Raw genomic sequence first — 23,199 nt, 5'->3', positions numbered from 1 at the left:
TTTACACGCTAGAGTATATGGTTTACAGATATAGTTTAACTAGAGTAAATATCTAATCAGCAACTAGTAATTTTTATTTTTTTACTCACAGATATGTTTGTTATGCCAGGTTGCGCAGTACCTGTAAAGCGTGCACATTAATTAGATCATTTAAGTGCCAAATATACAGGGTTGCTAATGGTTATTTACAGTGTTACTTGTTAAACTATCAACAGGTTGAAAATCATTTTCTGACTTTCTAAATAACTAAGTTATCGCTTTCGTTCCTATTTCGATGCGCTCCATTTTTGAAAACTTTCATTTTATTAAAAGGTAGATAAATGAGCTAAACATAACCCTACATGTTTATGATATAGTTATATTTACAATGTTACTGCCTGGTGCAACGTATTGTTTCTTGGTGACATGCAAAAGCAAACATAACAAGAAGTTGGAATTAATAGCATAAAGCAAATGTAAATCAAATAAAATTTCTTTACAAACATTTTTACATATCAAGACACTTGGAAAACTGTCGTACAAAGGAAACTTTTTACACTAAAATCATACATGAATATATTGTGTGCCTGTGTGATAAATGAAAATATTCTGTTCTTCAGTTACGATCGCTGAAGCGGCAAAACAAATACGAAAATGGAAATAATACAAATGTTTAAAAGAAATACAGTAAAATTTGAAAAGTTATTCATCATATTATCCTGCAGAATTGTAATCTACTAATTAGCCCTGAATATCAAGTATATACACCGCCAAAATTATAAGATAAAATAAAACAACATACAGCAAAACACATCAAATCTAAACAAATAAGTACATGTGTACTGATGCCTTGAAAAGGGATATCTTACTTAACAAAATGATAGAATATAAGTCACTATTTTTCTGGCAATAAAACATAAATCTAATTGTATTTAAACAATGACAATAAGTAAAGTATAAATACACACAGCAGCATGATAAATGGAATGTTAATTGTTTATTCCGTTTTGGTGACTCAGTTATTCAAGTAATCGAAATATTTAAATTCAATGATTCATTTTTCTAAAACACTCCACACGAAGGAATGATATCTTCACTTCTCATCAGATTTGACTGAGGTCATACAAAATGTATGTTTTCACTTCTCATCAGATTTGACTACGAGTTTACAGATATGGTTTAACTAAAGTAAATATCTAATCTGCAACTAGTAATTTTTATTTTTTTACTCACAGATATGTTTGTTATGCCAGGTTGCACAGTACCTGTAAAGCGTGCACATTAATTAGATCATTTAAGTGTCAAATATACAGGGTTGCTAATGGTTATTTACAGTGTTACTTGTTAAACTATCAACAGGTTGAAAATCATTTTCTGACTTTCTAAATAACTAAGTTATCGCTTTCGTTCCTATTTCGATGCGCTCCATTTTTGAAAACTTTCATTTTATTAAAAGGTAGATAAATGAGCTAAACATAACCCTACATGTTTATGATATAGTTATATTTACAATGTTACTGCCTGGTGCAACGTATTGTTTCTTGGTGACATGCAAAAGCAAACATAACAAGAAGTTGGAATTAATAGCATAAAGCAAATGTAAATCAAATAAAATTTCTTTACAAACATTTTTACATATCAAGACACTTGGAAAACTGTCGTACAAAGGAAACTTTTTACACTAAAATCATACATGAATATATTGTGTGCCTGTGTAATAAATGAAAATATTCTGTTCTTCAGTTACGATCGCTGAAGCGGCAAAACAAATACGAAAATGGAAATAATACAAATGTTTAAAAGAAATACAGTAAAATTTGAAAAGTTATTCATCATATTATCCTGCAGAATTGTAATCTACTAATTAGCCCTGAATATCAAGTATATACACCGCCAAAATTATAAGATAAAATAAAACAACATACAGCAAAACACATCAAATCTAAACAAATAAGTACATGTGTACTGATGCCTTGAAAAGGGATATCTTACTTAACAAAATGATAGAATATAAGTCACTATTTTTCTGGCAATAAAACATAAATCTAATTGTATTTAAACAATGACAATAAGTAAAGTATAAATACACACAGCAGCATGATAAATGGAATGTTAATTGTTTATTCCGTTTTGGTGACTCAGTTATTCAAGTAATCGAAATATTTAAATTCAATGATTCATTTTTCTAAAACACTCCACACGAAGGAATGATATCTTCACTTCTCATCAGATTTGACTGAGGTCATACAAAATGTATGTTTTCACTTCTCATCAGATTTGACTACGAGTTTACAGATATAGTTTAACTGAAGTAAATATCTAATCTGCAACTAGTAATTTTTATTTTTTTACTCACAGATATGTTTGTTATGCCAGATTGCGCAGTACCTGTAAAGCGTGCACATTAATTAGATCATTTAAGTGCCAAATATACAGGGTTGCTAATGGTTATTTACAGTGTTACTTCTTAAACTATCAACAGGTTAAAAATCATTTTCTGACTTTCTAAATAATTAAGTTATCGCTTTCGATCCTATTTCGATGCGCTCCATTTTTGAAAACTTTCATTTTATTAAAAGGTAGATAAATGAGCTAAACATAACCCTACCTGTTTATCATATAGTTATATTTACAATGTTACTGCCTGGTGCAACGTATTGTTTCTTGGTGACATGCAAAAGCAAACATAACAAGAAGTCGGAATTAATAGCATAAAGCAAATGTAAATCAAATAAAATTTCTTTACAAACATTTTTACATATCAAGACACTTGGAAAACTGCCGTACAAAGGAAACTTTTACACTAAAATCATACATGAATATATTGTGTGCCTGTGTGATAAATGAAAATATTCTGTTCTTCAGTTACGATCGCTGAAGCGGCAAAACAAATACGAAAATGGAAATAATACAAATGTTTAAAAGAAATACAGTAAAATTTGAAAAGTTATTCATCATATTATCCTGCAGAATTGTAATCTACTAATTAGCCCTGAATATCAAGTATATACACCGCCAAAATTATAAGATAAAATAAAACAACATACAGCAAAACACATCAAATCTAAACAAATTGGTTCATGTGTACTGATGCCTTGAAAAGGGATATCTTACTTAACAAAATGATAGAATATAAGTCACTATTTTTCTGGCAATAAAACATAAATCTAATTGTATTTAAACAATGACAATAAGTAAAGTATAAATACACACAGCAACATGATAAATGGAATGTTAATTGTTTATTCCGTTTTGGTGACTCAGTTATTCAAGTAATCGAAAGTTTTAAATTCAATGATTCATTATTCTAAAACACTCCACACGAAGGAATGGTATCTTCACTTCTCATCAGATTTGACTGAGGTCATACAAAATATATGTTTTCACTTCTCATCAGATTTGACTATGAGTTTACTGATATAGTTTAACTGAAGTAAATATCTAATCTGCAACTAGTAATTTTTATTTTTTTTACTCACAGATATGTTTGTTATGCCAGATTGCGCAGTACCTGTAAAGCGTGCACATTTATTAGATCATTTAAGTGCCAAATATACAGGGTTGCTAATGGTTATTTACAGTGTTACTTGTTAAACTATCAACAGGTTAAAAATCATTTTCTGACTTTCTAAATAACTAAGTTATCGCTTTCGTTCCTATTTCGATGCGCTCCATTTATGAAAACTTTCATTTTATTAAAAGGTAGATAAATGAGCTAAACATAACCCTACATGTTTATCATATAGTTATATTTACAATGTTACTGCCTGGTGCAACGTATTGTTTCTTGGTGACATGCAAAAGCAAACATAACAAGAAGTCGGAATTAATAGCATAAAGCAAATGTAAATCAAATAAAATTTCTTTACAAACATGTTTACTTATCAAGACACTTGGAAAACTGCCGTACAAAGGAAACTTTTTACACTAAAATCATACATGAATATATTGTGTGCCTGTGTGATAAATGAAAATATTCTGTTCTTCAGTTACGATCGCTGAAGCGGCAAAACAAATACGAAAATGGAAATAATACAAATGTTTAAAAGAAATACAGTAAAATTTGAAAAGTTATTCATCATATTATCCTGCAGAATTGTAATCTACTAATTAGCCCTGAATATCAAGTATATACACCGCCAAAATTATAAGATAAAATAAAACAACATACAGCAAAACACATCAAATCTAAACAAATAAGTACATGTGTACTGATGCCTTGAAAAGGGATATCTTACTTAACAAAATGATAGAATATAAGTCACTATTTTTCTGGCAATAAAACATAAATCTAATTGTATTTAAACAATGACAATAAGTAAAGTATAAATACACAAAGCAACATGATAAATGGAATGTTAACTTTTTATTCCGTTTTGGTGACTCAGTTATTCAAGTAATCGAAAGTTTTAAATTCAATGATTCATTATTCTAAAACACTCCACACGAAGGAATGATATCTTCACTTCTCATCAGATTTGACTGAGGTCATACAAAATATATGTTTTCACTTCTCATCAGATTTGAGTATGAGTTTACAGATATAGTTTAACTAGATTAGCTCCTAGACTATGATATATCTTTTAACATTTTTATGATTGAATGTATTGAACTGAGCCAGTCTATATCCTATGTCCAATATATATGATAATTTCAACATCAGTCCTGTGTAAAAATCTCTAAAATAGACTGGCTTTTGTCTCTATGAAATTGAATTTGTCAAAAAGGGAAAAAATATAGAAATAGAGTTATTATCAGTTTAGTGGCTAGTCTATAGTTTAACTAAAGTAAATATCTAATCTGCAACAAGTAATTTTTATTTTTTTACTCACAGATATGTTTGTTATGACAGATTGCGCAGTACCTGTAAAGTTAGCAAATTAATTAGATCATTTAAGTGCCAAATATACAGGGTTGCTAATGGTTATTTACAGTGTTACTTGTTAAACTATCAACAGGTTAAAAAACATTTTCTGACTTTCTAAATAATTAAGTTATCGCTTTCGTTCCTATTTCGATGCGCTCCATTTTTGAAAACTTTCATTTTATTAAAAGGTAGATAAATGAGCTAAACATAACCCTACATGTTTATCATATAGTTATATTTACAATGTTACTGCCTGGTGCAACGTATTGTTTCTTGGTGACATGCAAAAGCAAACATAACATGAAGTCGGAATTAATAACATAAAGCAAATGTAAATCAAATAAAATTTCTTTACAAACATTTTTACATATCAAGACACTTGAAAAACTGCCGTACAAGGAAACGTTTTACACTAAAATCATACATTAATACATTGTGTGCCTGTGTGATGAACGAAAATATTCTGTTCTTCAGTTGCGATCGCTGAAGCGGCAAAACAAATACGAAAATGGAAATAATACAAATGATTTAAAAGAAATACAGTAAAATTTGAAAAGTTATTCATCATATTATCCTGCAGAATTGTAATCTACTAATAAGCCCTGAATACCAAGTATATACGAGTACACCGCCAAAATTATAAGATAAAATAAAACAACATACAGCAAAACACATCAAATCTAAACAAATAAGTGCATGTGTACTGATGCCTTGAAAAGAGATATCTTACTTAACAAAATGATAAAATATAAGTCACTATTTTTCTGGCAATAAAACATAAATCTAATTGTATTTAAACAATGACAATAAGTAAAGTATAAATACACACAGCAACATGATAAATGGAATGTTAATTGTTTATTCCGTTTTGGTGACTCAGTTATTCAAGTAATCGAAAGTTTTAAATTCAATGATTCATTATTCTAAAACACTCCGCACGAAGGAATGATATCTTCACTTCTCATCAGATTTGACTGAGGTCATACAAAATGTATGTTTTCACTTCTCTTCAGATTTGACTATGAGTTTTTGTTTGATACGAGAGTTTAAACTGCAGTTATTCGCTCCTTTATCCTTATGTCGTACAGCCGTGACACTTCTACCCAGAAATGAAGAGAATGAATGCATAAAATGTCTTCAGGAACGTTGATATCCTCTGTAAACTCTCCCAAACATTCATCCAGACTGCAAAATATAAAGAATGCAACGTTTTAAATAGAAAATCCTTCAATTATTTGATATTGTAGTAATCGCTCTGCTAATATGTACAATATATTAGCATTGAACTTACAAGAGACAACATGACTGATCTGCTTAGACACCCGTTTGCTTTTTTTGCCATTAGAGTAAAAGATATTTTATTTATATGAAATTTATCATTTCAACAAGAAGTTCATTCTTTTTGCTTACCAATATCAAGAAATGTCCTCAAGAACTATCTGGCTTAAGAGGCTTGTTTGTCAGAAAATTTAAATAAGGTACTTTCTAAATAACCACGCAATTTCTATGGTAGAAGAGATTGATATTTCAATAGAATTTGAATACCCGAACTAGTAGGATTCGGATACGTATTTTATTTAGCAAGGGTAGTAACAAATACCGCGAAAATGCCTGATTGTGGAGATCCGAATTTTAAATTTGCAAGCTCCACAAAACAGTTACGTAACAGAGAGGTATCGTCATAACGGAACATGTCCCATTTGTATTTTGAAATGGTGGAATAAATTCTTTATTTAAACTGATTATTAGAACAAAAATTACCTGAAATGCCCCCTGTCAACGTAATCTTCATCTTCTTTATTTTCTGTCTCTGTAAGTACGACTGTTATAAATTCGTAGACAACATCCAGAATTTGAAACAGACGTTCTTTTGGCAGAACTTGAAGATATTTGGTGTATGTCTGCTTGATTTCTACAGGCACCTGGGCATGATATTCCGGTTCAATATTCTCAAATATCATCTATGTACAAAATATAAAGAGATTTTATTAAACATTAATTTCAGAATAATCGTTTTTATATAATTATGTTGTAAAAAGGAACCTACGTTCAAAGGGGCACAGATTTTTTTACTGATTAATACGTGATAAAGAGAAAAAAATATTAAAATTATATTTTAGCAGCTATTTTGATGTAAACATGGAAGCAAAGGCACTAATTTGATGATGATTTTGTTGTATCATATTTGTTGTAATATATAATTTTCTTACAAACATCTAGTTTCGACAGGCTTTTATATAGGATATTTGCTTTTAAAATTACGCATGAGTGTCGACGTGCACTTATTTCTCTTTGTTCTAGTAAAACCTGATAAGTGAATAGTAAGAAGTACATATTAATATTAAAACGTGTTAACGTGTGGATTTTGTCAACTTAAACGCTTTGATAGCTTCAAAATTGCAGAGGAAGTCTGTTTTCTTAGTAATTCCTTTTTAACTCAAATCATTCATGTATAACTGTATAAAATCAGTGAAATTTGAAATCCTCAAAACAAAATTAAATCATATCAAACTGTCAAATGATCTACGGTAAAACGCATGTTAATATTCCTTCTAGTAGATTTTAGAGCAAATCACTGCAAGAAATTTATATACTCGCGTCATCTGAAACAATTTATTTTTTAAGGCATGTTTAATCACATTAAAAAAAATATACATAAACTTTATTTCATTAATGAAACAATAAGACTGACATATGTATTTTTCAGCTAGCGTTTACATTTATATATCAAAATTACCTCTGTTGGCTTGTTTTGTTGGACCATTATGTTCGACCTGTGAAGTGACAACGCTAACCATAGAGCTCTGACATGTTTTAAACTGCATGCTTGCTGCATCTATCGGAACATACAAGAACAATGAAAATTGTTTAAAGAAAAATGTTAAACAATGTTGTTTACCACGAAACCAAAGAACAAATGTTTTATTAGCTTAAAATGGACTGAAACCTCATACGTCATACTTACGTCGAATTATAAATTCATAGTTGTTCGAAATTGATTAAGTTACTCTGCAATATCTGTCTTATTGTCTTAATAAATTTTCTTTATCAGAGTACTAGAGAAATACTGTAGAGGTACAAGCGAAGGATAACAGTGTCTGTATCTAAGATCACATAAATATTACCAACTGAAGGCAATTTATTTCCATATTGCAAGCGAGACAGTAACTGCGTCTTTTTAATCCAAGGTAAATAGCGGTAATTGTAAAACATACTACCGTGCTGCTTATCAGTTTAAAACTAGAAGAAAATTAACACAAGCGGATATTAAGTCTAAAGCACAGTGTAAATTCAAGCAGCAGACCTAACTGAATAAATCAATAATACCTTCTTAAACACTGATATTGCTTACACCACATGTTGATATAACAAAACGAATGAAGCGTTCTTTTATATTTCATTCAGTCACACGTTATGAAATACAAACAATGTCATACCTTAGCTGTTAACACGTTTTTATTCATTTTGAGCCTGTCTGTCATAAAATCGTGAAGTGAATCATCTGGATCACCTCCCGTGATATCAAGGAAGTTGATGGCAATGTCGAGTTTTGACAGAATCTGACTGATAACGGGAACATCTCGGATTTCACTGCACAGCGTAGTTTTGACAGCCGTTTCAAATGGCTCCTTTAGTAAAAGAGACAGCATTATGATATAGGACAATACATATGCGTTTTTATTAAACGTCAATATACTGTGAAAATCACTTAATTTCGTGCGCATGACATTAGGTGGTTTCATATTTGTGTTAACATTTAAACAGTATGCACCTCCGCTAAGCTCAATAGGGAAAACTCAGATCTACAGATTACGTTGTCATGAGTTCAATTCCTGAGCAAGACAAATGGTCTTCGCGACGATTCGGTTATAAATTCATCATAATATACAATATGTCTGAAGATGTCTGAAGTTGGCTGTCTCTTGCGGAGAACAGGTTAGCACTCGTACAGAATCCAAAAACACTGATTAGCTTATAACTGCCCGTCGTTACATAAATTAAAATAAGATTAAACACTATTGAAAAACGGAAGAAATTAAATGTTATCAAAATAAAAACAAATCGTGAGAAGTATATACATTACTGTAGATCCAAAGCTATTTCGAGATGAATTCATTTTTGCTAACATTTGCAAAGACGTGCATATTATGCTGCATTATCTTTGGAAGTATAATCGACTAGCAAATTTTCAACAAAGCGAATATAATTGTTTAATTCAATTTAATTTATAAATCATATGATCTGAAAGTTTGAAGAGACAGTTGATCAGAGTACTTAATATGTCTTTAATGTGTAGATATTATGTAACATTTCATGTGGATAATTATTTTCAATTACAGTTGATTTCAATAACTCATAAAAATATTCAATTCTTGTGCAAACAATAAAATAACAGATATAAAACTCTTAAAACGGAATAAATTCTGTTCGGCAAGTGAGATAGCACGTATGAACAGCCATTCAAAGTTATAATAATGAAATAGATACCTGAATAATTTTCTTTCTCAAATGTTCTAATTTTGATGCAGGCGTTAGACTTGACCTGTATGTCATCAACTCAATCTACAACATGAAAATTATAGTACCCTTATTTTGCAACATTGAAATAATTAAGTAATTGAGGAGAAGCCAAAAGTTGATATTGAATTACAATTATGTTTTGGAAACTTTCTGTTCAATACTATCCTTTTCTTGTATTCCCGAATAGACTTATTACATGATGACACATGTCTGTCTGTACACACGTCTGTCTGTATGTGTGTTTGAAATTTAGTTTCCGCGTAATAACTTAAGAATGCATAGATCTATGATAATAAAACTTCAATCTCACATTGATCAGTAGATCAAAAAGCAAGGTCACAGTGATGTAAGTACAAAAATAGTTCCCGCTTAATAATTAAATAATGCATTTTACCTATGTGACTTAAACTTAATATCAACCTTGCTCCTGGATATTGCTTCACTATTATTGATTTTGAGATTGAGGAGTCAAAGGTCAACGTCACAGTAAATGCAAGTGCGGAAACCGTTTTCGCTCTATATCTTGACAACCCTATGAATTCAAGATATTCTAAATTGCAAGCATAATACAAATGAACCATGCTTGATGATAACTGACTTTGAGATCTTTGAATTAAAGGTCAAAATCTTAATGGCTGTTATTATAAAAGTCGTTTCCGTTTAATATCTTCAGAATGCGCCGACTTACGATCCTCAAACTTGATTTGTTTACTGCCCGTGGAAAGTGAACAATATCCATTTGATTTAAAGGTCAATGGGTCCAAGTCAATGTCATGATGACTGTTAATACAAAAGCATTATCCTTTTAATATTTTGCAAATGACTTTAACTACAAATTTGGCAGGCACATTTCCTCTAGCAGTAAATGAAATCTTCTGATCTGAGGTCAGGTTAAGATTACAGCGACCGTTAAACAAAGATTATTCAGACCCGTCTTGACTTTGAGATTCTTAGTCAAAGGTCATGCGAAATGATTAGATGAACGTATTAGAAGATGGTGCTTGTCATCTATCTGTCTGATAGCAATTTAGTTTACGCTCAATAACCTCAGAATATTTTTGACCTATGATTCTGAAACATGAGATAAATTTATTTGGATAAATTATGCTCTGAAATGCGGTGCTCCTGTCACTAATATGAACAACTAAAGTATACACATGAAGACATGTGTCTTTTACGCATACCTGCAGGTAGCTTCTCTTGATTACTCTGGATTTTGTTGATATAAATCTTTCTACAATTCTTTTCTCAATTTTCTCGAAATCGTATTCATCTTCAGTCGAATGCTTTGTACTAATTGAACAATTTGCCATAACTATTGGCAACAAATCGTCTTGAGGATGATAGCTGATAACATGAGCTGATGTAATGTCCTTAGGTTGAACAGATGTAAATCCTGTGTCCCTTTGTCCCCTGAATTTAAGCAAAATCTAAATTTCAAGTTATATCGCCTTGGCTAAGTATGCATGCGCTTATAATACTTAGTTTGAGCGCAAATGTTATTCAGTAACAATATCTGGAACTATAAAAGAACTCTGAGAGTGGAACGATTTGGCGTAATTTAGTTAAAATTGAAAAAAGATGCAACGCAGGGCTCATTAGTACATAAAATTACGATAAGTTTGATTGGATGTGCAAAGGTCTTAATCTTTAATTATATTAAGGTTAAACAATACATGATATATGAAATTACAGCGGAATGAGGAAAAGAGCACGTTTTCTTACCGATCCGAATACTTGTATCTTTCAATGACGTCGTTATGACATTGAATCAGCTGATCAAGTAGTGCGTACGTACAAATACCCTTTCCCTCCATAGTAGGTAACAAATACACGACAGCAGTGTCGTCTGTTATATCCATTGTAGAAACGTCAGTTGACATCTCCTGACTGACTATTCTCGAGCCCTTATCCGTTCTGACAACTAGGAACATTGTTTAAATAATTATGTCAAAGTTGGCATTATTCATTTCGCAAACGTAGGCCATTTTTGCAGCTTTCTGTTTAGACATGTGACACTTCAATCAAGCTCAAAAGAAGTAAGGTGAGTAATTTAAGAAAAAAAGAGTAAATAAATCAGAATGCTTATGATGTGTGTGAATATTCGAATCATTTTACACAACAAAACAACTGATAAAATATTTGTGATACGTCAGGAGGCAGAATACCATTTTTAAGTGTGCATAACGGTAACATAACTATTTTTTTTTAAATATAAATTGTCGTTAAAATAAACCTTTTGTTGTTTTTAATAACTTGTAATGTGCTGTTTATATTCACAATTAAAAAAAAAATCTTGTAGGTGAAATATTATTGAGATGGCTTACTGGAGTTATCTAAAACTTTTCTTGTGGCGTTCCATGCTTCAATCAGGTCCTCAAGCAGAGTGTCCGTTTCTTCTCCAGCGACTTTGTCTGATAAGAAGATAGCACGGTGAATAGGTAAGAAAGGAAAATACTGTTATCAATATTTGCCTTCATGAGGAATGGAATATGTTTGTACCGGTATATCATTCTGAAAATCTTCATAACAGTCAAGGTGTCATGTATGGCCGATTAGAAAGTAACCGTTTTTCAATTAAACGAATGCATTTAGACTGCGATACAAATGAGCAACCATACTTTGTAATTTCTAAGAAAGCTTTTAATGCTTGTCCGAACATTAAATAATGCCCAAAGAAGCACATAATGCGTTCCTGTAAGGTAAGAACTTATCATATTACCTGAAGTCTCTCACTATAAGCCCACATTACAAAAAAAATAACACCAGCTCGAGAAATCAGATGAATTTAATAAATCTTAGAATGAAAATCTATGAAAAATATCACTCGAAATAATTGAAATTGGAGAAAAAAACCATTTCGTACCTTTTCTCAATTGCGCTACTGTTATCTTAAGTGCTTCCGATTTGAATATTTGTCGACTGTAACGTCGAAGTAACACCTTGTGAAGTTGTAGAATGCTTGGAACAAAGCGTACTGCCTGTATTTCTGACTGCTGAATTTTGATACGAAAGATAATATACTTGACGTATCAATAACATCAAAATTATAAATCATTACCTACTTTTCTTGTATAATATGTAACTAAAATGTTACGAATGGTACAATCAAACACAATTTTATACCGAAATAAATTATTATTATCCACAATCTTTAAAATCTAACAGTCACAGTGTTTTTTGACGTTTATGAATTGAATATAAATAACCAAAGTTGATAAATGATACTACCACATTTATACTGATTTCAGTGTGTACCTTAATCAAAAATATCTCAAGCATAGGATAACTGTTCTGTCGTATTGCATCTTCTGATAGTTTTCTTTGAAAAGCTTGTCCAAGACGAGATAAGGAAACAGGAGTCCGGTATTTCCATATATTTGGATTTTTATCCAAATCATGTATACCCTCAGGCATTTGGTCTTGCAATTCGTCTGTACATTCATTTAGCATCGCAAGTAAGCTGTTTGAATCTAAATATAAAGCAAAGTAGACAGTATTTGTGGTCCTAAACGGTAAGGGATAATTGTACAGTGATTCAAATACACCTAAACCAGATTGAAGATTTCAAGTATTGACATGTCATTGCGTCCCGTCGCCTGACAATAATATATGATTTCGGTTACAATATTGATGCGCTATGTATGCGATGTGTATTTTGAAATATAAATAATAAGTATTTCTTTTTATCTAAATAAAGGGAAGATATTTCCTGAAGGTTTTTCAATGATCTTTTTAATTATCTTAAATAGAGGCAAATTAAGATAACAACTAAATAGTTAGCACTTGTATCCTATAGAATACGAGGGCTTAGAAGTCCGTGTTACAACACAGTACATGTAACATGCGTTTTAGTTATGAACGCTTTTTGTTTTTACTAAAACGTTTTACATATCATTAGAAATATGCCAGTCTACAGCAAATTCAATGGTAGCAACTACTTAAATTAATAGTAAATGTCTTACTAAAAACAAAATTTCTGACTTACTTTGCAGAAGCTCGCTTGCTTTCACTATCATTATCTTCCTTTCCTGTGAAACAATGTATAAACAGAAATGTATGTTTAAACCGAGTACCAAATGCGATTACATAGATGTAAGTAATCAAAGGTCTTGTCTGTTATTGAAATGTTAGCACTAAACTTGATGAATATCAAACTATATTATTTTAGCTTATCATTTGAAAATTGAAGAAAAAAATTATATGGGATAACACTTTGACAGCACCTCAATTACAAGGCTTTTTAACACCAAATAACTGTAAAGGTTTCGCTTTCAAATGCCTAATATATTGACCAACCTCTGCATCAACAATGTCTCTTAAAAATATATCAGCAAACTGATCCTCCCATTTGTCCCGCCCTTCTTTTGTCGATAAAGTACATTCTTCCGCTGCATCATGTGTTTCTTAAATAAATGATAAACGCAAAAGTGAAATATAATTTGTAAAAAGTGTTGTCTTAATAACAAAAATAAGTATTAAAGATAGTTTTACTAGGCAATACAAAATTTAACACTAGCCGCACGGACGGTATGCTTGCTATCATTTGTAGAGTACATGCTAGAAACGTCATAACAAAGTGCAACACTTTTTGAATATTTGAATTATTATTTTAGGACAATTATTAACTTAGGTTTTCGTGAAAAACATGCTTTTTCTAATTTGAATGTGAAAAGACTTTGTAAAATAAAATAAATAGCCATTTGTTCTAGTTTACATTTTCCGTATTTATCATTTTTAACAATAGTAATCGTTTAGATAATTTTGATAATATCTTTTGTTTATACTGTTCTTACTATTTTACATTTAAAACAGATGATGGACAAAATCTATTTATCTACCATTCCGGAAAAGTAATGGGCAATAGGGAAAGTATCTATGAATGTGTCTCTTTCCAGGGTGCTAATTCATTTCAAATGTCTTCCATTACATAGCGTAACTGACCTTTGATTAATGTTTGAATAAAAATTATACTTTCTTCGACTTTTTAATGTACTTTTCTATCTTATTAGCAAATCTACTGTGGAAAATGCAGACTCTCACGTGACCAAGATTGATATTTGAATATGCGATTAATTATTCTTGTTAACAAGATTTACCAAAGGACTTTTTGCTGGTACATTCAGTCAATTGAGGTTTTACAATGTGTTTGATAATTCTATGCCAGTGTTCTAATGGTAACACGCGGGACTGTCAATCTCGAGGTCCGAGGTTCGAATCCTGCCCTAAAAGATACTCTTAAAGGTCTCACACCCGGATACGAAGTTAGTACTTCTGCTTCAAGAAATGACGATTTTGCAGATACTTAGGCTAAGTAACCATACCGAAGAATATTCCTCCGGCCAAAAATAGACAGCGGTCAGATTTTCCATATAGAAAAAGAAGGGCATTTACACATTTCACTTAATAACAAAATAACTAAAACTAATAACCTTAGGTGCAAAAATATTACCAATGTTCAATATTTGATTCGTCGCACGGTATTTTCAAAATAAATTTTATCTTTATTTTTGATTCGTAAAACATACGATTTATAATGCCACCATGTCGTCATTTTTTCCTTCTATTTAATATATAAATGTGTAAAAATCTCATATATGCGTTTATTCAAAGCAATTTTTTGTATAAAACCATTGGTATAAAAGCTTAGGTGCAAGTGATTCCCTACTCTCAATGAGCTTATCTTTTGAGTGATATTTATTTCTTTTTTGTAAAATAAAAAATTGGTGCGTCAACAGACGGTTTATTTCCACTGATTTTGAGGAATAATTAACTCCAGCGCAAATTTGTTGTTGTTGTTGTTGCGTCATATGCAGCCGATATATTAATGCCGCGTAAACATGCGGTATCGTGATCTAAAGTCTAAAGTCTAAAGTAAATCAACTAATCAGTTTGAATGTTTTATTCGACACATTGAGTGTAAGTTTTAAATTAATTTTACTTCGCAAATAATTCTTTTTGTGTTAATATCACAAATTTTACAACATAAGAAATTCAACTGAGTATTGCAATTAATATTTCAGTTCTAAACAGAAAGAGATGCGCATTTCTTCTTATGTTGTTGTTCTCACCTTATTTGATTTTCATTTAAATATCAGTGTCAAGTATGCCAATTATGTCAATTTAATATGAAAAGAGAAAGGTTTCTATCGGCCATACAATGTTGAAAAAAGGCTTATCTGGAGAAGGAAAAGTGAGGAGCGCAAGGTAATTATTTGCATATAGAATTTTTGTATAAATTTTAAGTTTTTAGTCAATAAATTCAAGGTCCGCCTAGGTCAAATTAAAGGCGGAAATTGTGTCCGGAGGATTTTGAAGTACAAGAATGTTTTTGTAATGTAAATAAAATATCTGCATTTAAAGCGGAATTGACTTTTAATTCAGTAACTTCCACCACCCAACTTTCATGAAACATTTTCAACAATAATGACTAAAAATATATCATGATAACAGATATTTTTTTCATGAATGCAAGACAAATATCATAAAATATTTTCTAGTCAGTGCTTTGAACTGCCACAGCAAAACGTATCTTTTCATGATATCAACTAACTTTTTATGAAATTAGAAAAAATGATCAAGATCTTTTGGGTTTTTTTTTTTGTGAAAATATAGTTTTGCTTTCATGAAAATTTTACCTGGTTTCATTATCTTTTCAGTTATCATGAAAATCGTCGTTATCTACTTTACCTCTTTATGAAACTATCATAAATGATTGTACATGTTCAATTCGAAATAATTTTACATTAATGTCATTTCTATACTGTAATCGTATTGAATGAAAGCTGATAGAAATAATAAATTGTTTATGCATCACGTGTATATCCGTTTTATTGGACCCTAATTACCACTAAATAAGTGTCATTTTATGTTTTCGCATCATTTTTTATTTTGCAAACAGTTTGCATATTTTGGTGAAATATGTGTAGTTATATTCATACATGTATTGTCTGCTTGAATATGGCAAAATACTTGTACCACGCTGATTGCCAATATTTTTAAAAGAACGAGAATATGATCAATTTGACCAAGGGTGGCACAATTCTCCCTTTTATTTATTTTACAAACATACCATAATTTCCGATTAATTTAAATTTCTTACTTTCCCAATATCTTAAGAATTACTGAACTGATATACCAAAGGAGTATAAAATGTATAGCTAGCTCTTTGGATATACGTATGATATTTAACCATTTTAAAGTAAAAAGTTCAAAATCTACCCATGTATTACTATAAACTGTAATCGACCGTTTTAAAAAAAATACAACTTATATGTGTATTATTGTGACTTAAAAATGGACGTGGTAGTACAAATCTAACAAGGTCAAAATCAGGATTTTGACTCGGGGTCTGAAACATTTGATGCCGTATACACAGAAAAGAAAGAGCAGTATTATAAATCGACGTAATTTTACAATGTCAATTCTAAAATTTATTTGTCAAGTTTATTTGTATTTTGTGACTTGAAAAGTTATTACAAAATAACATGTTTATAATACTATGATTCAATAAACTACATATTAAATGATGTTTTGGTAAAAATGACTTGTTTAATTTCTTACGGAAAACTTCTTGAAATTGAAATAAACATCCAGGTGACAATACCCGGACGCAATAAATATCGACTTCGCAATACCAGTCATCCGTTAACAATACCATATAGCTATTGTCTCCCCTGATATCGATTTCCTGTCATATTGGTCATGAGGTCAAATCTTCCTCATGCCCAGACTTGGCTGTATCTAAAAAAAAATCCCTCTCTCTGTTCTTTGGAATTCTGTTGCCTGATCGCTCTATGTCTTCAATCACTGGCAGAGGATGAATTTGGCGCCCCGAGTGTAAAACACTTTTGAACGTGTTTATCATGGAAAGGGTGCTATATAAATATTGTATAATATATAATATAAAAACAAAAGCGCGTAAAATATCTTTTAATCTTCAAGTCCATGACATTAATACCTTCTTCGCAGAGACCTTTCTCCATTATTGCATCAACACAGCAATGTGACAACAGCAAAATCTCATCCGCATTTAAGGATAAAGCACCCTGCAAGTCTTTTAAGTCAAGCAAGATGTGATCCCATAAAAAGCTGTGCACAAGTTTATCTTCAATCTTTGGTTTGATTAAAGCACATATGTCCTGGAAAAAAGTATGTATCAGCTTTAGAATTTATATATTTGAATAATGTCTGTTATAAAGTAATGTTATTTAGGATTTTATTTAAAGCATTGATATTCAATTATGATAAAATGAAATTCTAACTTCTGAAACAGCCCGATTTATATTTATATCAACAAAAAAGCTAAAAATATGTGTTATTATAGTTTGTTTGTCACAATCGTCATAGCGTTAAACGGCATAGAGGTTCTCTGAAAAAAAAACCCAAGCAAAACAGGCAAATATTTGGTGAATATCTTCAAAGATGTACAAATATATAATAACACTTAGTAATGTATTAGAATCGAAACAAAAAATCTCATTAAGTGATAAGCTCTTGAATAAAATTATTGTTCGTCGTTCAGCTGTGCCTTCGTGATATGATCTATCGCATATGAACTCAACACAACGATTTTGTTCAACGACGTATCATGAAATGAACTATTTCTTAAATATATAATATTTCCCTCTTCAGTTAGAATATGTGTATTATATATATATATATATATATATATATATATATATATATATATATATAACAAACCTTTGTACTTTTGCCACATCCTATGTACATAGTCATATGGAGCAGAAACTTGAGTAAGGCACACTGTATTAGTGATAAACTTCTTTCGGGTACTGCTCCTTGAACCCGATCGTTTGGAACACCTAAGCAATGACCAGGCAATGTTCGATCTATGCTAAAATATCGAAAAAAAGATTTAATCAAAGCAATTAAACTATGGACAAGATTCGGTCAAAGAACAATGGCGTTTTTCTTAAATGTCAATGCGAATGACCTAAGTACGTTAGATAGTTTTAAAATTGGTTAAACTGTATTTCTAGCACTTTGACTGACTCTTTATTGCAGCTTGTGAATCGGAATAGAAAAAAGAATAGAACTTTTACTTCCGACCTTAAATGTCATATTTCAGACACTTTTGTTCTTTGAGATTTGAACTGTAAACTGCAAAATGTGATCAGTTCATAATTTGAAATGTATCTTGCTTTCAACGATTTGAAGTTCATATTCCAGGATTTTTTTGAACTGCAACTATAATCTGTTTTGCATTTCACTAATAGAATTGCGCACAATGACATTTAAGCATTTTGTTAGTTGCATTGCTTTTTACGGTTTGAAACGCAACCGGAAATAATTTTTGTATTTCACGATTTTAATTTCAATTTTCAGACTGTTCTACAGCCTTTGACACTTCTACTTTTCCTGTTGTTTTTTTTTAAATAAGTATACATATATTTATATGAATCGATATGATGTAATAATGATTTAGATCTGTTTGTATTAAAGAACTTTTTTTGAAACATGAAATGTACAATGATATTATCTCTTCAATTTGCATTGCAAAGTGCAAAATTGCTTCCCGCTCGCAATTCGAGTCAAGAAGCGCGAAGTATCAAAACGAGTTTGCAATTCAAATCGTAAACTTCAAACTAGAGAACGTTTTGCAGTTTGCAATGTAATTCCAGATGCAAAACAATTTTATAATTTCAAAGTAAAATCCTGAAATGCGAAATTTATTTTTTAGTTTCAAGTTAAACAGCAAAAGCTGGCAGTGCAAAATTAAATGCAAAATATATTTTAGTTTTAGTTTAGAATTCATATTGCAAACTTAAAAACAATCTAAAGATTCCGAAATATGAAATTCAAATCATTAAATGCAACATATATTTCGAAAAACGAATTTTGTAAAGCAAAAATATAAACGTTTAGAAAATGAAGCGAGAAATAATGTTGTCTTTTTCTGCAATTCGAACTGTAAACGAAAAGTAGCTTGGCGGTTACAATGCAAATCGTCAACAGAATGCAAAAAAATGCAGTTTGCAATTTGAATTGTGAAAAGCGAACTGCAACCTGCAGGCAAACTTGAGTGAGTGAGTTGGGTTTCACGGCGAATCGACACAAAATGGTCACATATCGCCGAGGGCAATCTTAATGGCTATCTTTACATGGTCCGTTGCAAGTAAATGAAGGAAACTTAATTGCTATCTTTACATGGTCCGTTGCAAGTAAATGAAGGAAACTGGGGAACAGTAATATGGAACGTAATAGCTGTTTTATGTCAGAACATTTCATATTATCATGTAAGAGTGTGGAGTTAGCTTTTCAAAAAGCGTTACTGTAGCTTTATATGTTTAAAAAGAATATACTACTATGTCAAAGTGTGGTGTTAACCTTGTTAAAAAGTTAAGTTATCTAGTAAAAATAACGGAGGATCTTGCCTACCGAGCGCGCCATTATTTCAAAAAGCTACATCCTCCATTTTTGATGATTTTTACTTACCACGTCGCATATTGCTTTAAATATATCATTAAACACTTCAACTCGTCGAGTTATTATGCATGTCATTTATTCAGATATTATCTTTATACATGTAAGAGGATAATTATTTACTTGTCAACTGGTCTGTTTTTCTCGTGAAGTACATTATAAGCTGTTCCGCCAATTGGAGAACCACAAAAGCATTTGGCACCCGTTGCCACAGGTCGTCCACACTAAAAATATTGTAATGTATTTGAAACAAGGTGCTGTATGAATGGTATATAAATTGATATACTCGTATTTCTATATAAATAAGAACTTTAAGGAGAGAAGAAGTAAAATATTTTCAAATAAGCAATTATATCAGGAGAGGGTGATCTCTTAGTTAACATATATATACGAAAATAATTAAGTGAATAAGCTGCTTTCAGAAAATTTTCTAAACAATCTATACACGAGAACTTACATTTCCAACTTCATATGGATGACCATTTTCACATTCTACAAAAAAAAACATAATAAAATGTTAATTTTCACTAAATTGAGAAACAACCCAATTAACTGTCGAAGTTGTTCTAAATAAGTACTAATAGCATAGTCTGCTGCTTTTTAAATTGATTGGCTACTGCATGTATATATGGTTATTTGTTGTTTATGTAAACAAATTTTTTTTCGGAGAATTTTGTTATAAATAAATTAAACCTTTTTACCAAACTTTGCTTCTATCATCTTATATTTCAAAATGAGACTTAGAATGTTTCAAAGAGTTTTGGTGTAATTTAACTTATCTTTGAATAAGATGTAATCGGGCCTTAAGTTATCTTTCCGACAAAAATGATACTTGATTAATTTGAGGTTGAATAGACTGTAACGGATTAAACAGGTGGTTCAATTAAAATATAGCAACATCTCGTTCTATCCCCGTAAAACAACTGACAACATTCCCTTTTGAATCGGAAGTAGAGAACGAACGATTTTTTTATCAACAGTCAGTAATATATCGAACTCGCGCTCGACTCATGGTATTCTGCTCTAAAGGTGAGTTGTCAGTTCAGCCCAAAGGACTAGACGCAATGTTGTACTTAATTATAATTTTCATAACGGAGCATTTAGTTCATGTTGTGAAAAAAATAATATATTTCTAGAATGGCATAGAACATACGGAAATATACAGTATTCTGCCCAGCATACTTTTCCTTTGCGGTCTCTAAGAGGGTCGCTCTCAGTCCAGCAAGAATGTCATGTGGCATGCATGGTAAAAAGAAATTCTGCAACAAATAATTTTGAGATATTATCTAAGCCAAGTGGTGTCATGGTTTGTGGATGGTATCTTTTCATTTTCACTAGGCAAACCAATTACGTTAAATAAATTTATGAATTGTAACATTTTATTTATTTATTGTTTATTGATATATTAAGTTCCATCTATTTATATTTTATTAATTTCTTTTACAATTAAGCTACGTTGTTTCTCTGTAGTAATGTTGTGTTAGATAGTATAATGCATCGAAACGTCAATACCATTAATTTTAGTTGGAACAATGAATTTGATAACTCCTTGACATAATTTAACTCGTAAAAGCAGTTTTAAAATTACTTATACCTATTGAAGCTTAGTTCGATATAAGTAAAATTTAATATACTATATTCAAAGACTGAAAAACATGTACCTTAGTTTCCCAAGGTTCGACTGCTATTTGAAACAGTGGCTTAAGAACTGTACAACAGTTTGATTCTAAATGCCTTATTACACATAACCAGTGAAATATAAGGCATTTTATGTTGATGTCGCGATCGTTGTCTTTTTGCGGGCTTACATCTAGCTGCATTTGTTTGATTACAGTCTGGTCGAGTGCTAATGAATTAGCATTGAGCTAATACAAAAAGAAAGAAAAATGAAAATTAGTAATATCAATATAAAACAACAACGTGCTTAATAATGAAATATGCTGGGTTAAGACACTCGGTCATTAAACTAGAAATAAATATTTCAATACATATAGTCTCAAAAATGAATTTCACAAAATTTGAACATAATACGCAAATAAAAAAATATGTATGCAACGTCAGTTCTTTGAATTTTTTGTAGATGAAATGGGTACATTTAGTAAGGAGTAACTTTCTTCAAGTGCAGGGAGGCTAACGTATCAGTTAATCTTACTACATGCTGATTCATAAACCGATATAAGAAAGTGAAGGATTAAATAATACTGCTTACGAAAACAGGATTTACTTCGAGGAAGGTATCATAAAGCATAGATAGACAAGATGCTGGTCCATTTTGCTCACTTCTTGGTTTTGCATGAGAAAAAAATTGTTTTAAAAAGATAACAATAAAGCCTGATGTTATCTGGCACTGCATTTGTATTTTTGTTTTGTTTGGTCTAAATGCCAGTCTGAGAAAATAATATTATTAAACACATAACGCAAACTCACATCTTCTGGTAGGCTTTGGAAGGCCTGTTTAACCACTGCAATTTGCTGTAAAGAATAATGCAAATGCTCTATATACAATATATCGTAAATAAATGCATAATAAACTGTTTTTGACGAGCAGGAGGAAATACATGTGCAGTTTAATGACGGTTTTTGTCCTCCGTACAGCCTTTTATTCTTCCCTACTATTATGATAGGTTCCTTAAATTTCCCTCAAATATTTGAAAAGTTATACTGTAAGTACGAAAATGTATTACAGTAAGGACTACAATCCAAACAATAATAAAGAAAGAGAAGACATTGTGCTCTACAACTTTCCTTAATCGGAGCTTATTATTATGACAAGTTCCTTTAAATTAACTTAGATATTAAGAAGACGAAATTGTTGTATTTATGTTTAAAAAGGGAAATATATGAGACATATAAAACACTGCATAATTTTTGTATTATCTAAGCAATTTTATAGGATTTTCAAACATCTTACTTCTAATAACTGCAAGCTCGTATAGTTATAAAACCGTAAAATGGACATAGTTTATGGCATGCGCTTTACAAAGTTATAATTTATATCAGCTGTCGATAACTATTAAAGAGCTTACCTCTTCTGTTTTATCTTTTCCCTTTAAAGCCCTCGGAATTTCTATTTCTCTATGAACTGCTAATTCGAGCATGACAACAAGGTGTTGTTTGTTTGTAGATTTCTGTAACAATTATTTGAATTTTTAAAATAGGGTGATTGTTATACAACATTTCAGAAGAAAACTGTTAATTCTTTGATATTATAACTTCAGTACTCGCTATACTTTAGATATATGAAAATAAGCATAGCATTCATATGTTCACAAGACATTTGCTGACAATCAATATTGCCTTCTAATGAACATACAATCACTGAAGTACCAATTTTGATGTATAGAGAGGAAACAAAATGGCTAACGCAAATTGAAAGAGTCTATTCC

The 23,199-nt window shown here is 30.8% G+C and overlaps 1 protein-coding gene across 1 annotated transcript in view; it reads right to left on the bottom strand.

The window, feature by feature from the left end:
• Positions 1–1,681: 1,681 nt before the first annotated feature.
• LOC128550608 (E3 ubiquitin-protein ligase rnf213-alpha-like) overlaps positions 1,682–23,199 on the bottom strand; it is a 47,068-nt gene continuing 25,550 nt past the window's right edge. Inside the window, exons 16-35 of the mRNA XM_053529907.1 lie at positions 22,840–22,941; positions 22,241–22,285; positions 21,475–21,678; positions 20,967–21,072; positions 20,271–20,305; positions 19,937–20,037; positions 18,071–18,224; positions 17,328–17,508; positions 13,667–13,773; positions 13,356–13,398; positions 12,626–12,840; positions 12,234–12,363; positions 11,695–11,781; positions 11,093–11,291; positions 10,552–10,780; positions 9,335–9,409; positions 8,284–8,475; positions 7,584–7,682; positions 6,608–6,807; positions 1,682–6,031 (exon numbers count right to left, since the gene is read on the bottom strand). Of these exons, the coding sequence (XP_053385882.1) occupies positions 5,893–6,031; positions 6,608–6,807; positions 7,584–7,682; positions 8,284–8,475; positions 9,335–9,409; positions 10,552–10,780; positions 11,093–11,291; positions 11,695–11,781; positions 12,234–12,363; positions 12,626–12,840; positions 13,356–13,398; positions 13,667–13,773; positions 17,328–17,508; positions 18,071–18,224; positions 19,937–20,037; positions 20,271–20,305; positions 20,967–21,072; positions 21,475–21,678; positions 22,241–22,285; positions 22,840–22,941 (2,643 nt within the window). The 3' untranslated portion in view covers positions 1,682–5,892. The remainder of the gene's footprint in view (positions 6,032–6,607; positions 6,808–7,583; positions 7,683–8,283; positions 8,476–9,334; positions 9,410–10,551; positions 10,781–11,092; positions 11,292–11,694; positions 11,782–12,233; positions 12,364–12,625; positions 12,841–13,355; positions 13,399–13,666; positions 13,774–17,327; positions 17,509–18,070; positions 18,225–19,936; positions 20,038–20,270; positions 20,306–20,966; positions 21,073–21,474; positions 21,679–22,240; positions 22,286–22,839; positions 22,942–23,199) is intronic.

Source organism: Mercenaria mercenaria, chromosome 18, assembly GCF_021730395.1.
Source record: "Mercenaria mercenaria strain notata chromosome 18, MADL_Memer_1, whole genome shotgun sequence".
NCBI lineage: Eukaryota > Metazoa > Mollusca > Bivalvia > Venerida > Veneridae > Mercenaria > Mercenaria mercenaria.
The sequence above is the reverse complement of the archived record's forward strand: the minus strand, read 5'-3'. Positions and strand labels throughout refer to the sequence as shown.